Consider the following 16,368-nt stretch of genomic DNA (forward strand, 5'->3'; position numbering starts at 1 on the left):
CCCACAGGCCTGATCCAGACAGGAGGGAGCCCAATCCTGTACGTTGAGCGTCTTCCCCTTGGTGGTCAGTGCGCGTCATAGTGACCGGTTGACCATTTGAACAATAGAATGGTTGCTTAGGCTTTTATAGAGAGAGATAGTGTGGAGCTACCCTTCTGCAGCCTCTTGAGCATGTACGTACAGAAGAACTTAAAGATCTCCATACAGATGTGGGTGGCACTATCTGCATTACACTGTGTTGTATATGACTTTATATAGTATCTCTTTTTTCTTTTTCTTTTTTATTGCTTAAAGTATTACAGAGGGTATTACATATGTGTCCTTTCCCCCCCCCCCCGCCCTTGACAGTCCCCTAGCCTCCCCTACCCCCTAGTGTCTTATGTCCATTGGTTATGCTTGTATGCATGCATACAAGTCCTTCGGTTGATGTCTTACCCCCCTCCCTCCTGCCCCCCAACCCTCCCCGGCCTTCCCGCTGCAGTTTGACAATCTGTTTGAGGCAGCTCTGCCTCTGTATCTATTATTGTTCAAAAGTTTATAATGGTCTCTATTATCCATGAATGAGTGAGATCATGTGGTATTTTTCCTTCATTGACTAGCTTATTTCACTTAGCATAATGCTCTCCAGTTCCATCCATGCCATTGCAAATGGTAAGAGTTCCTTCCTTTTTACAGCAGCATAGTATTCCATCATGTAGATGTACCACAGTTTTCTAATCCATTCATCTACTGATGGGCACTTAGGCTGTTTCCAGATCTTAGCTATGGTGAATTGTGCTGCTATGAACATAGGGGTGCATATATCCTTTCTGATTGGTGTTTCTGGTTTCTTGGGATATATTCCTAGAAGTGGGATCACAGGGATAGAGCGTCAGCCTGCAGACTGAAAGTATCTCTTTTTTTTTAGTGATGAGAGAGAGAATGAGAGAGAGGCCAGTCTGTTCCATTTATTTATGTGTTCACTGGTTGATTCATGTATGTGCCCTGAGGATTAAACCTACAACCTTGACTGGGGATCAAACCCACAACCTTGGCGTGTGATGCTCTAACCAACTGAACCATCTGGCCAGAGCTTTATAAGACTTTAGGCAAGACCAGAACAACCTCATCAAAGGGAGCAGGAAAGATAGCTTATGTTGACTAGGGAGGCCCAGTGTAGTATGGTGGTTCAGTATATTCAGACCACTCTTTGCCTTCTTTTTTTTTCTAATTAAAACAATACTTTATGGAAGAATTAAAAAGACACAATAGTGTCAGAGAAAAAGCCATGATCCCACAAGTGGAATATTCTAGCAACATAACTTACAAGAAACTATGCTATAAAAACAGATTGTTGATTAACATAAACTCTTAACAAAACACAGAGAGCTATCACAAATGGTGCTGAAATAACACTTGCCTGTTGAATTCTCTCAATACATTAAAAATCTCCTCAGAGACCAAATTACTTTAAATTTTCTTAAAAGACAATTTATTATAGCCTTGTTTTCTTCTCATTAGTCATAAAAATAATCCAATGAAGAAAAGAATGCAACTTCTAAATAACTTACATAAAATGGTACTAATGTATGGCAATACTTTGGTTTAATACGTTGGTTATTATTTAAACAGCACACAACAATCTATTGTTATGACAAATTCTTACCACAATGCGATATTCCATGTGTTACGTGTATCAAAACCCACTGTATGTCACTGTCATGACATACATAAGATTTAACAACCTAAGACTAACAATTTAAATATTGATAACTTTTTAATTAAAAAGGCAACATTTTCAGATCTAATACAAAAATCTATTTAAATTACTACTAGTCCTAGCTGGTGTAGCTCAGTGGATAAAGCGTCAGCTTGTGGACTAAAAGGCCCCAGGTTTGATTCCAGTCAAGGATACATGCCTGGGTTGCAGGCTCGATCCCCAGTAGGGGACATGCAGGAGGCAGCCAATCAATGTTTCTCTCTCATCATTGATGTTTCTATCCCTCTCTCTCCCTCTCCCTTCCTCTCTGAAATCAATAAATTTTTTTTTAAAGATAAATTACTACTAAAAAAAACCCCACACTAACAACTTATGCTTCTGTTGGCCCAAAGCCATAAAATGCTTGTATCCAATTAGAAAAAAAAAAAAGCAATTCTTAGACATTGCAAAATTTTTTAAAACTTTAGGCAGAGATTCAGGCTGTTTATTCATTTAACCTTTGTAATCAATAGGAGAGAATAATTAAAGGATTTATGGTAAAAGTATTTCTATTTTTGCTTTGCTTATATTAAAGAAATACTAAAGGTCTGGGGATCGAACCTGCAACCCAGGTACATGCCCTTGACTGGGAATCGAACCCGCAACCCTCTGGTGTGGTATGACACTCTAACCACTCAACCACACCGGCTAGGGCTCTAAGTATTTATTAAGTGAATTAGTGAGAAAATTTAGACCTACTTGGCCTGACCACAATCCATAAGCCACTACCAATGTATGAAAAAATGTTTTCAATATCCATAGCAAATAATATAGTGAGTTTTTACATTAAAACCAAATTTACCTACTTGCCTTTTTTTCTAATCAGTGCCCTAACTTTAATGTAAGTGACCTGACAAGATGATGAGTTCAACGTATGGATAATTCAGCATCTCACAGGACCAAATTCTATCTGATTTTCAGTTAAGATCAGCCTTGTAGTTTTAAGATATGAGATGATTTTCATTTATTTTTATTGATTTCAGAGATGAAGGGAAAGAGATTGAAACATCAATGATGAGAGAGAATCATTGATCAGCTGCCTCCTGCACGCCCCACACTGGGGATCAAACCTGCAACCCAGGTACGTGCCTCAACTGGGAATCGAACTCTGACCTCCTGGTTCATAGGTCGATGCTCACCACTGAGCCACGCCAGCCAGGCAAGACATGAGATTATTTCAGGGCATTTATAGAAATGTCCTAGTGCTCTCACTGTGCTGTGAGTCAGGAATTAAAAACCCTGAGCTTATTTTCTTCCTGTCTGCTCTCTGGCACATTTAAAGGCCACATTCTATCTAGTGGTCTTTCTTCATTTTCTCCTTAGACATTTATCATAGCAGTCAGTCATTCTGACAAAGCCTTGTTTTTAATAAGCACTCCATTGTAGATGATCATGAGCATTAATCTAAGTAACTATTTTATCACTGTGTATCATGGACATTCAGTACTCCATTCTCTGAAACTCACAGGATTATTAATGTTTTCAAACCCCTCCAGCTATTGGATTTAATCAATATTAGTTTCTCCTTTCATTGTGAGTTTGTTGCTTGCACCATTCTTGGTGTCAAATATTGTATTTGATATGACTTAGGGTTCAGTTGCAGAGAAGAGAATTGACTCTATTTAGTATAAGCAGATAGTACTCTTTCGGGAATTTTACAAATGGATTATAGAATTGTTGGAAGAGCTGAAGAAACAGATCATAGGCTGAGCTGTCAGGAATGATTCAAAGCCCAATTGCAGAAATAGTCTACCAGAGGACCCTCTGAATCAAAAGCTTGCAGAGCCTTCCTACAGAGCTACACCATCTCTACTATAATCCATGTGGGCAAAATAGATGTCTCACACTCTGCGCATTTCCCCACTTACTCACTCTGAGTTCTTTTATCATTCAAGTGATCTGATGGTGGAACCTAATGACCTCTCACAACTCTAGTTGCATGGGAAACTAAAATATATAGTTGTTAGCTTTCTAGCAATTGCAAGAGAGGTCAGAGGATATTGGAGTGGATATTAAGTAAGTGAATCTATTGTATCTGTCGTAACAATATATACCTTTTTAAAAAACAAGTTTGGAATTGGTACCTACCTCTGCTTACATTTTGGGGGGAGGGAGTTAAAAGTAATCCTATATAATAAAAGCCTACTATGCTAAGTGTCCAGTCGTCTGGTCATCCGTTCAACCAATCAAAGCATAATATGCTAATGATATGTTAAGGCTACTCAACCACTCGCTATGATGTGCACTGACTACTAGGGGGCAGATAGTTGACTGGTTGATCAGTTGCTATGATGTGCACTGACCATCAGGGGGCAGACACGCCAACTGGTTGGTTAGCTTGCTGCTGGGGTCCAGCTAAGGGACTGAGTGAGACGGGCTGGACATGCCTTGGAGCCCTCCCGCTCTCCCTCCCCAGCCCCAATCGTGCAGTGGTGGGGTCCCTCAGCCTGGCCTGCACCCTCTCGCAATCCAGCACCCCTCAGGGGATGTCGGAAAGTCGGTTTCAGCCTAATCACACAGGCCAGGCCTAGGACCCCACTGGTGCACGAATTTGTGCACCAGGCCTCTAATATCTATAAAAATAAAAGCGTTATATGCTATTTAGACTGGACGTCCTCCCGGACGACCTTCTGGACGAAGCCAGGGCTGTGAGGGAAGCCCAGGTCCCGGGTGCCAGAAGGAAGCCAGTGCCAGCAGCCAGGGGAAGGAAGGCCTACTCTTGCATGATTTCATGCATTGGGCCTCTAGTTTACATATAAGAAAATATAGAATTAAGTCTTTGTCTAAACTAGGGTTCTTAACCTGGGTTCCATGTAAGGGCTTGGTGTGTGATTACATACAAATTTTGTGTTTATGTGAAAAAAAATATATTTTCTCGAAAGTTTATAGCTGTCATAATATTCTCATAAGGATCTATAATCTTCCAGATGTTTGAACACCATTGCTGTTAATCTGTGCTAAATTCTCTATTGTTTATTATAGTAATGCAAAGCAAAAAACAATTACAATTTCAAATGAAAATTGATTCATTTCTCCAATATTATTTTAAAAGTTTACTATTTAGAAATAAACTATTCTGAAGATATCCTATTTTCTTTCAATTTAGCCAGCTGACATTACAATTGTGAAATCAATGAAGAATCCTCCATCTGGTGTTAAGCTAGTTATGGCTGCTATTTGTGTCATGAAAGATATAAAACCAGAAAAAATTACAGATCCTTCAGGAACTGGAGGAAAGGTAATAACTAGACACAGATTTAAATTATGTGCATGAATGTACAGAATACTTTATAGCAACTACTGTCAGGTTAAATGTCAATAGTACCCAGTCCAGGGAAGAAACATTGTCTTCCAGATTAAATGGATTCAGAATAAATTATGGAAAACATTATCTATATTTATTCCAGAGCAAAGCTAAGGCAGTATAGCATCAGAAAAATGTGGATCTAATTGATTCCATCTCCTTTTCTGCCTATGTAGGGTTCCTCACTCTCTTGGGGTTGGGATTGAATGAGCACTGGGATTCCTGTGCTTTTCCAGCAAGGATTCTCAAGAATCTGATATATAGTATAACCACATTGGTGGTGTTTCTGAGTATTCAAAATTCTGCTGTGTTACAGTCTAGTGAGGTTGTTAAAAGCATTCGCTCTGGAGCCAGAATGCCTGTCTTCAGGAATCCCAATCCCATCAGTAATGTGATCTTCAGCAATATGCTTAATCTCTGTGAAACTATAAAAAAAGAGTTATCAAAAAATAAATACATGAAAGGAAAAAAAGAGGGTTATCATAGTACTTGCCTCATAAAATTAATGAGAATTAGATTAGTTAATACATATAAAGCTCTTATATATAAAGCTTTACAAACAGTAAGCTCACAATACAAATTAGCTGTTATAGATCATTTATTATTCAAGGCTATATCCCTTAAAAAAGGAAGGCATTGCATCCATCCTAAAGTAAAGTTATAGACTTATTTTCTTTTTAGGTTTTTATACTTGGGTTAGAATTCCTGAATTGGGGAATTGAGATTATTTTTTTGGTCATTCTATCCTCCTTTGAGATAATAAAGAAAATAAATAGGCTCTTACCTAACCAAGTTATTTTCATTGACACACACACACTCACACACCACGTATCATTTCTCTTTCAATGTTTAATTTTTATAATTTAATGTGTAATTTCATGTTCAAATTTTAAACATTTGATATGTAAAACAGGATCTTGGGGAGAGGAGTCTTTTATTTCCAAGAAGACAAAAGTTAATATTTTCACAGTATATAGTTTTTCTGGAAAGTATATCTTAAACTTCAAGAAGAAAAATCTTATAGAAACCATCTTTAATTATACATTTAATAAGTTTGCAAAATTTTATTTATAGATATTTGATTACTGGGGGCCTAGCAAAAAACTTCTGGGAGATATGAATTTCTTAAGAGATTTGAAAGAATATGACAAGGACAACATTCCAGTGAGTTTCATTGAATTTTTTTTACTAAATGTAACTTTGCTGAGATGTATAAGATCTTTAATATTATGTGATACTACCTATAATAATAAGAGCATAATATGCTAATTAGACCAGACGTCCTACCGGACAAAGCCATGGCGGGTGGAGGCCAAGGTAGGAGCAACAGAGGCCCCCTGGCCACGGCAGCAGCAGGTGGGGGCTGGGGCCAAGGCCCTTGCACGAATTTCGTCATTGGGCCTCTAGTATAAAACATAAGGAGATATTCCATTTTGGATTAAAATAATAAAGGGACATTCCATTTGTTACTATTTTATGAATTCTCATAATGCATAGACCCACTCTTATTGCCAACCACTGAAAGTCATTTAATAATTTACTGTTTTAGTGTAAAAATTCTTTAAGAGTTTTCATATAATAGTTTATTAATCAGATACACAAATTTATGAGAGATAAAGTATATATCATTCTTTTCCATCTGTACCCTTGTTTATTTATTAATATTTAATTGTCCTTTCTTCTTGTCTTCATGTTTTCTTAATCCGCAAAAGTCTTTTAATTTTTTTAGAAGAAATATTTTCCCTCAATATCTATAACAAGTTTGCATATTTTGCTCAAAAATGACTTATATTTCAGCTATAATTATGCTTATTTTAAAATTATCTCAAAGTACTGACTGGTTTTTAAAGACAACATAACTTTTTTATACAAAATTTTTTTACTATGCGTGATTATTTTTCACCTCATAATTGTGTGATATATGTTGAAACTTTAAGATCTGATCTACATCTTTGTTTTGTAGGTGAATGTTATGCAGAAGATTCGTGGTGACTATTTAACAAACCCTGAATTTGACCCCCCTAAGATTGCTAAGGCTTCTTCTGCAGCTGAGGGTCTGTGTAAATGGATCATGGCTATGGAAGTATATGACAGAGTTGCAAAGGTATTTTGAGGATCAACATATCCATTTTCTATTGAAATATTCCCAGAAATTAAAATCTATGCATGTATTTGCTAGTTAAGACTTTTCTAAAAGTGCTACCAGAAAGAATTGTCCTGCTGCAACATAAACATCAGTCATCGAGTATCTAGTACAGCCGTGGGCAAACTACGGCCCGCAGGCTGGATCCGGCCCGTTTGAAATGAATAAAACTATTGGAAAAAAAGACTGTACCCTTTTATGTAATGATGTTTACTTTGAATTTATATTAGTTCACACAAACACTCCATCCATGCTTTTGTTCCAGCCCTCCGGTCCAGTTTAAGAACCCATTGTGGCCCTGGAGTCAAAAAGTTTGCCCACCCCTGATCTAGTAGGTGAAGAGAATACTTTGATGTGATATACCCTGGATGGGGCTGTGTGAGTGGTGGTGCTGTGGGAGCAGGGATGACCACTGAAATTGGCCAGACTGACCTATACCCATTGGAACCTGGGCCAAAAGAGAATTGGAGTTTGATGAGGGATGGGCAGAAACAAAGAAAAATCCAAAACTTAAAGGGCGAAGTGACAGATTAAAAAATTAATTCAAAGGATTAGAAGTAAGAAGAGCCAAGTAGGGTTAAGAGGTAGAGCATGGGAAGATCCCCTAAAGCAATGGCATGCATTGAAAGGAAACCTGTTATGGAGTAGCCCCTGGGGCCAACTTCCTGGGAGAGCAGAGAATGATTTTAAGAGCATTTTGTAAATTTGGCTAGCAGAGGACCAGGAAAACACTGTAGCTTGCAGAATTCTACCCAGGGAAGCAGGAAATATAAATAAAAAGGCAGGTAAACATACATGGTAGCATGTGTTTAGAGCAACCTGAGTATAGAATGAGTGATCAGCTGTAACAATTGGGTAGGTACTCCTAATAATGTTAGTTTCAGAGGAGTAGACCTGTATACACCTGTTAAAGAAATAAAATTAATTTTACTTGGTATGCTCTTCCATTGAACCTCTTGTCCCTCCCCACAGTAGTCTCATACCAGGTCTGCAAGCTCTTAACCCACAAGACATGTAGAATCTTCTGGATCCTTTCCATTAAGCAGAGAAGCCAAAGTATTCAGGTTCTTTCCTGACTTCCCAGTCTACACCTCCACACTACCATTTTAATTCAGTGGTCAGCAAGGTCTCCTCTAAAGTCAAAAGTAGAAAGTGGGTTTTCCTACTTTTTATCTATTTATTTAATACTAGAGGCCTGGTGCATGAAATTCGTACATGGGGGTGGGAGGGTAGTCCCCTCAGCCCAGCCTGAACCCTCTCCAAACTGGGACCCCTTGGGGGATGTCTGACTGCCTGTTTAGACCCGATCTCAGGGCCGGCAGTCAGACATCCCTCTCACAATCCTGGACCGCTGGCTCCTAATTGCTCACCTGCCTGCCTGCCTGGTTGCCCCTGACTGCCCCCTTGCCCCTGCCTGCCTGATCACCCCTCACTGCCTCTGCATGCTGGCCTGATTGCCCCTAAACTATCCCCCCTGCTGGCCTGGTCGTCCCTAACTGCCCCCTGTTGCCAGCCAGGCCACCCCCAACTGCCCTCTTCCTGCCAACCTGGTTGCTCCTAACTGCCACCCCTGCCGGCATGGTCACCCTTACTGCCCCCCCTGCCGACCTGGTGGCCTCTGTTGACCTGGTTTCCCCTCATGGCCCCTCCAGGTCACCTTTACTGCCCCCCTCTGCTGGCCTGGTCACCCCCAACTGCCCCCCTCCCGCTGGCCTAGTTGCCCCTTACTGCCCCCACTGCCAGCCTAATTGCGCCTAACTGCCCTCCCCCCCACCCCCCCCGCAGGCCTGGTTGCCCCTCATGGCTCCCCCGCTGGCCTGGTCGCACCACACAGCCTGCTGTTCAGTCGTTTGGTCGTCCCTCACTAACCCCCCTGCCGGCCTGTTCGTAGGCAGCCATCTTGTGAGGGCGTGAGGGTTAATTTGCATATTTTCTCTTTATTATATAGGATATCCCCCTTCAAGATTTCAGCCAATAGAAGAGATAGTGAGACATTCAGTGTCTGATACCGTGCCTCCCTTTTTCCTCTTTGCCTTCACATTTATTCATGGCAGAAGGCTTAGGTTTCCCTTCTTTCAAATATACATACTCTCTTTGGTCATCTAAATTCTTCCTACCAATGGCTTATAGTACGCGCAAAGATAAAGTTGCAAACTCTATTCTTTTTTTCTTTTTTCCAACCACAGTTTACATTCATTATGCACCAGTTTCAGATGTACAGCAAAGTGGCTGGAAAACCATGCTCTCCTCAGAGTGGTCCCTGGCTGCCCTAAGCACCCAGCTGGCCCCATACCCCGTTATCTCAACATTGCTGAATATATTCTCCATGCTGCAATCCACATCTCTGTGGCTGTTTTGCAACCATCAATTTGTACTGCTTAATCCCTTTACCTTTTCACCTAGCTTCCTGACCCTCCTCCCCTCTCTTCTGTTTCTCATTTGCTTGGTAAACCCCTTTCTTGATACACTAATGAGCATAATAAAATTAGAACTTTTTCTCTCAACAAAAACGTGGCTTTTCAAGATTTATTGAGGAAAATTCAGTTTTGGTAGTGAAATTGAACATCAAGGTCTCACCTGACTGAGAAGATCACAGACTTGGAAATGCAAAGAACAAAACAAAATAGAAAACCAACACCAACAAAAAGCACATTCATGTATTTTAAACATTTATAATTTGATTACATATTTTTCTCTGTTTTTGGCAACTGTTCAATGGCAACTTATTTAGAGACATATATTGTGTCATTTTTTTTTTGCTACATATTGTGACATTTTGTTGGTTCAGAATAATTTATCTGTTTTACATATGACAGTGTACTAGTCCAGAATGATTTATATATTTTACAAAATATATAAAGATATTTAGCCGAAACGGGTTTGGGTCAGTGGATAGAGCGTCAGCCTGCGGACTGAGAGGTCCCGGGTTCGATTCCGGTCAAGGGCATGTACCTGGGTTGCGGGCACATCCCCGGTGGGGGATGTGCAGGAGGCAGCTGATCGATGTTTCTCTCTCATCGATGTTTCTGACTCTCTCTATCTCTCTCCCTTCCTCTCTGTGAAAAATCAATAAAATATATTTTTTTTAAAAAGTAAAGATATTTTAACTTACTTATGTATAAAAAGATGTAAGATTTAAGGCAAAATGTTTATTTTATATAATTTTTTATTATAAGTAACAAGTGAATTTATAATAATAAATGTTTTAAATTCATAATATCTATAAAGGATTATATAAGATGTCAATTTTACAGAGTATACATCACAGCTGCATCATATATTATTCCCAAACAGGTAGTGGCTCCTAAGAAAGCCCGTTTAACAGAAGCTCAGAAGGCCTTAGCTGAGATAATGGAAATTTTGAATCAGAAGAGAACAGAATTGGCAGAAGTTGAACATCATTTGGAAAATTTACAAAATATATTTTCTGAAAAAACTGAGGAAAAGGCTCGTTTAGAAGATCAGGTGGAACTGTGTGCTAAGAAGCTTGAAAGAGCCTCAAAACTAATTGGAGGACTGGGTGGAGAAAAATCAAGGTCATATTTCTGCTTATTTTAGCAACATATAAATATGTCAGGCTTGAATATGTGACTTTATTTGATATTTATTATGATCATTGATTTTAAAATGTCTGGTTGAAAATGTGGGACATTCTACAAGGCACCTAGCCAAGGTTCTCCAAAAAGAATATCAATGTCAAAAGACATTGTTTGGAACTTGCTTTCAAATGTTTAAAAAGAGAAGCAAATAAGGGAAGTGATCATTTTTATTGATTTTAGAGAGAGGGAAGGAGAGAGAGAGGAACATCTATGTGAGAGAGAAACATTGACTTGTTGCACTCCACACATGCCCCGAGTGTGGATCAAAACCACATCCTAGGTATGTGCCCTGACAGGAATCAAATCCACCACCTTTTGGTGTATGGGGTGATGCTCCAACCAACTTAGCCATACTGGCCAAGGCAGGAAATGGTAATTTTTAATCTAAATGGTGAGTAGGTGGGTAATCACTGTACAGGTCTTTCTAGTTTTACATATATGTTCAAAATTTTTCATGATAAAATGTTGGGGGTGGGGAGTAATGGATATATGGCTCACTCTGTTGAAATTTATTTCAAAGAGGATATAACTGGCTTGATCTAACCATGCCAGTTAGTTTTGTTCTAATTACTTATTTGTACTGGCCAGCCAGCTACCTCACTTATTAATTATATTTGTTGAATGAATAGCATGATAAAGTAATATGCCTTTAACTTCGTAGTGCAGATGTGATGGTTTTGGAATGTACTTTCTTCGCAAAGTTTTCATTAAATGGAAAAATAATAACCCTAGCCATAGTATATCAGCTTCTATACAACTTAAATATAATCTTGGGTAATGAATTGCAGACTAACAAAAAATACTGAAACAGTAAATACTGAAACCACTATGGTACCATTGTAATTAGCTAGTTATTAATAACTAGGGGCCCGGTGCACGAAATTCGTGCACTGGGTGTGTGTGGGGGGGGGAGTGTCCCTCAGCCCAGCCTGCCCCCTCTCACATACTGGGAGCCCTCAGGCGTTGACCCCCATCACCCTCCAATCGCAGGATCGGCCCCTTGCCCAGGCCTGACGCCTCTGGCCTAGGCGTCCGGCCCGGGCAGCGGGGACCCACAGCTGCAGCGGCCCCGAGATCGTGGGCTTCGCTTTAGGCCCAGGCAAGGGACCCCTAGCTCCCGGGACTGCCAGCTTCGACCGTGCCCAGCTCCCATCGCTGGCTCCACCCCTACTTCCTGCTATCACTGGCCAGGGCGGAAAAGGCGCCTGATTCTCCGATCATGGCTGGGGGGCAGGGTAAAGGCGGCCCCAGGGCCGCCTTTGCCCTGCCCCTCAGCTCTTAGCTCCCCCTTGGGTTTCCGATCACTGTCAGTGGCAGGGAGCTTCTTCCTGCTTTCCCTTTCGCCTCCCTGCATTGTGCCTACATATGCAAATTAACCGCCATCTTGTTGGCAGTTAACTGCCAATCTTAGTTGGCAGTTAATTTGCATATAGCCCTGATTAGCCAATGAAAAGGGTAGCTCGTACGCCAATTACCATTTTTCTCTTTTATTAGTGTTGATAGGAAAGGAACAAAGGGGAAAATCAGACATTATAGACATGTCATTTAGGTAGCTTCACCAGGAAGCTGCAACTTTGCACTCCCCAGGGAACCACTGCTATGTTCTCTGCAAAGCACTTGTGGAAGCGGGCAGAACAAAAGGAAGATAGACACATGCCCTGGAAAGTTGGAGTGACCAGGGACTAGGAGAGGTGCCTGTCAGTAAAACCTAGGGACAGAGATAGTTGGTCAGAATGGGCATCATCACTGCAAGCCCACAAAAATTTGCAAATACATAATCCCCTAAACAAAGGAATTCTCTTTCTTGTTGCACTTGACTCTTGGCTTGTGCTTCCTTTTGCTCCTGCTTCCTTGTATTTGCCCTATGGTCCACAGCCATGTGGACCGCATATATAATGGACAAATGGACTGCTTTGGGAAACACAAGCTAAGCTAGCCTGATGCTGGACTTGATTCTGCTCCAATATGGAAAGGAAACTCTAGAGACTGGCCCCAGCTACACTTCTTCTATGACTGGACTAAGGGAAATGGGACTTTGGAAACTCAGGGATTTAATTCCACCCAAATAAAAATAATTTGTTCTCCAATATGAGTCTTAGAAAATTTTTTTCTTGGGATATTGCAAGAAATCCAACCATACTAGCAACCGGGGAAGAGAAGATCTCTCCTATCCTGTAACAACTAGACCAAATCATCCTGAAGAAAATTATTAGACAAAATGCTGGGGGGGGTTGTTTCTGCTTATTCTGAAGGGCCAAATTCTGAAAACAACAACAACACCTAATATTCTGATAGTGAAAGGTGGATTGTCATTTGTTTAACATAGATATGTGTTAGAGCATGCTAGAGCTATAAGGGATCTAATCTCATTTTATAGGTAAGCAAGTGTCCAATATTTCACGGCTTTTTGTTAGAGAATCTGAGCTAGAAGCTCCTTGCCCTTTCAATTACTGCCTTCCATCATTCTCTATGGTAAGGCTATTATACCTTTGGTTTATCTCATAGATGGTCTCAAGCTGCAGATGACCTCCAAATAGTATATGAAAATTTGACTGGCGATGTCTTGGTATCAGCAGGAGTAATAGCCTACCTTGGTGCTTTTACTTCTGGCTTTCGACAAACATGTACAGAAAATTGGAGCATGTTGTGCAAGGTAATGGTTTTATATTTCATACGTTTCTTTTTAGATCATTCAAATAATAAGTTGGGATATTTTGGGGGGAAAGATGATAATAAGGACAGAGAAGTGAAGAAATAACTGAAAGTATAAGGTCTTTTTTTCCTTCTTGTTGGATCAGTAAAGTACTTCCATAGTATAACTTTCTCTTTTTTTTTTCTTCTTCTTCTTCTAATATATTTTATTTTTTACTTTCTTTTTACAATTTTTAAAATTGTTCAATTACAGTTGATATTCAATACTAGGGGCCCGGTGCATGAAATTTGTGCACTGGGTGTGTGGGGGGGGGGGAGTATCCCTCAGCCCAGCCTGCCCCCTCTCACATACTGGGAGCCCTCAGGCGTTGACCCCCATCACCCTCTAATCGCAGGATCCGCCCCTTGCCCAGGCCTGACGCCTCTGGCCTAGGCGTCCGGCTCGGGCAGTGGGGACCCGCAGTGGCAGCGGGTGGCGCTGCGATCGTGCGGGCTCCGCCCCTGCCCCTGCAGAACACCTCTGACTGAGGTGTCCGGCCCGGGCAGCAGGGACCCACAGCTGCAGCGCCCCGCGATTGTGGGCTTCGCTTTAGGCCCAGGCAAGGGACCCCTAGCTCCCGGGACTGCCAGCTTCGACCATGCCCAGCTCCCATCGCTGGCTCCACCCCTACTTCCTGCTATCACTGGCCAGGGCGGAAAAGGCACCTGATTCTCCGATCATGGCTGGGGGGCAGGGCAAAGGCGGCCCCAGGGCCGCCTTTGCCCTGCCCCCCAGCTCTTAGCTCCCCCCTGGGTTTCCGATCACTGTCAGTGGCAGGGGGCTTCTTCCTGCTTTCCCTTTCGCCTCCCTGCATTGTGCCTACATATGCAAATTAACCGCCATCTTGTTGGCAGTTAACTGCCAATCTTAGTTGGCAGTTAATTTGCATATAGCCCTGATTAGCCAATGAAAAGGGTGGCTCGTACGCCAATTACCATTTTTCTCTTTTATTAGTGTTGATTACAGTAGTTTCAAGTGAACAACATGGTGGTTAGATCTTTATATAACTTACAGGTGATCCCCACAATAAGCCTAGTACCTCCTTGACACTATACATGGTTATTACTATACTAGAGGCCTGGTGCATGAAATTCGTGCAAGAGCAGGCCTTTGCAGCCGGGCCTCAATCCCTCGCAGCTGTGGTGGCTGCCTCGATCCCTCTCTTGCAGACACAGTAGCTGCCTCGATCCCACAGCTGCAGCCCCGGCTTCTTCCAGAAGGTCATCCAGAAGGGCGTCTGGATAGTCGTTCCGCTGTTTGGCCGTTCAGTCGATTTGCATGTTACACTTTTATTATTATAGATTGTTGACTATATTCCCTATGCTGTGCTTTATATCCCTGTGATCGTCCAACTTTCAATTCAGGTGTTTTTTTCTGTTCCTTATAGTTATTAAATAATATCTAATGACAAATCAATATTTTAATTTGAAAAATATTTTGATCAACAAGATGAAAGAAAATATCAGATATTTGTTTATTTCTTACAGGAGAAAAAATTCCCATGTTCAGAGGAGTTCTCATTGAGTAAGACCCTGGGTGATCCAGTAAAAATTAGAGCTTGGAATATTGCTGGATTACCAACAGATACTTTCTCCATAGATAATGGAGTGATTGTTAATAACTCCAGGCGTTGGTAAGGAACATAAAATATATTTATTTTTCAGTAATTTTATTTGAAATTTGTTTTCAAACATAGAGAAAGGTTGCAAAGATTTTAGAGTAAGTACCCACATAACTACCACCTCCTAGATCCTAAATTAACATTTCATTTTTCTTGATGTTTTAACAAATATTTATCCATCCCTCTATCCATTCATCAAATCATCCTTTTTTATGTGTTTCAAAATAAGTTGAAGACGTGGATGTAGTTTCCCTAATACTTCATCCATGTATATCATAAACTAAAGTTCAATATTATGTATGCTTTTTTTCTTTTGAGGTAAAATTAGCATTAAATTTAATACCTAATATTTAAGAACACCATTCCATGAGTTCTTTACAAAGTATATACAAAAGTGTGCACTTATACAATCCAAACCTCTGTCAAGATACAGAACATGACTTCCAGGAAGTTCTCTTATGTCCCTTCTCAGTAAATCCTCACCCTCACCCCACCATAGGAAATTATTATTCTGATTATTTCCACCATAGACTAGTTTTGACTGTTCTAGAACTTCATATAAACAAATCATACTGTACATACTCTTTTGTGCAAGGTTTCTTCTACACACCATGATATGCCTATTTTTTGTTGCTGAGTGGTATTGCATTGTATGAATGTATCACTGTTTATGCATTCTCCTGTCGGGCACCTGGGCTCTTTCTAGTTTTTGGCTATTCAGTGTATTTATTTTAACTAGGTATTTATGTTCATTTTCAAGATACTATAATTTATGCAGTTTCATGGATACCTTTTAAAATTACTATCAATAGTGTGATAATTATATGAATATTCCAAATGGTTTTTATTGCTATCCTTTCATTTATATTACTTTGGAAAATTACTCTCATCTGAGAAATAGTTTCCTATAAATGCTTATTCAGTCATGTTGTCATCTAATTTTAAAAATCTTCTCTTGGGACCATATCTCAAACCTACTGTTAGGCACTACTGAGCTCTTACATTCATGAGGTACTGTTTTAAGTGCCCTATGTTCTCACAAACTCCTGAGTTAGGTGTTATTATTATTCCATTTTACAGATGAGGAAATTGAGACCCAGAGTGATTTAGTAATTTGAAAGTTAGTAAGATAACTGAGCTAATGAATGGTGGAGTTAGAATTTTAACCCAGGCAATTTAACTTCCAATTCTTAATGACTATGTTAAGTAAAATGTGGAATAGAATATCACACTCACGATCTTTAAAAATGAAGCTCTGCCGGTGTGGCTCA

At 40.3% G+C, this 16,368-nt stretch overlaps 1 protein-coding gene across 1 annotated transcript in view; it reads left to right on the top strand.

Annotated features, from left to right (window-relative positions):
• Positions 1 to 16,368, top strand: part of DNAH12 (dynein axonemal heavy chain 12) — a 283,964-nt gene that overhangs the window by 218,158 nt on the left and 49,438 nt on the right. The window contains exons 52-57 of the mRNA XM_059663211.1: positions 4,845 to 4,976; positions 6,117 to 6,206; positions 7,006 to 7,146; positions 10,480 to 10,721; positions 13,290 to 13,437; positions 14,964 to 15,109. Coding sequence (XP_059519194.1) covers positions 4,845 to 4,976; positions 6,117 to 6,206; positions 7,006 to 7,146; positions 10,480 to 10,721; positions 13,290 to 13,437; positions 14,964 to 15,109 — 899 coding nt within the window. The remainder of the gene's footprint in view (positions 1 to 4,844; positions 4,977 to 6,116; positions 6,207 to 7,005; positions 7,147 to 10,479; positions 10,722 to 13,289; positions 13,438 to 14,963; positions 15,110 to 16,368) is intronic.

Source organism: Myotis daubentonii, chromosome 14 (assembly GCF_963259705.1).
Source record: "Myotis daubentonii chromosome 14, mMyoDau2.1, whole genome shotgun sequence".
Lineage (NCBI taxonomy): Eukaryota > Metazoa > Chordata > Mammalia > Chiroptera > Vespertilionidae > Myotis > Myotis daubentonii.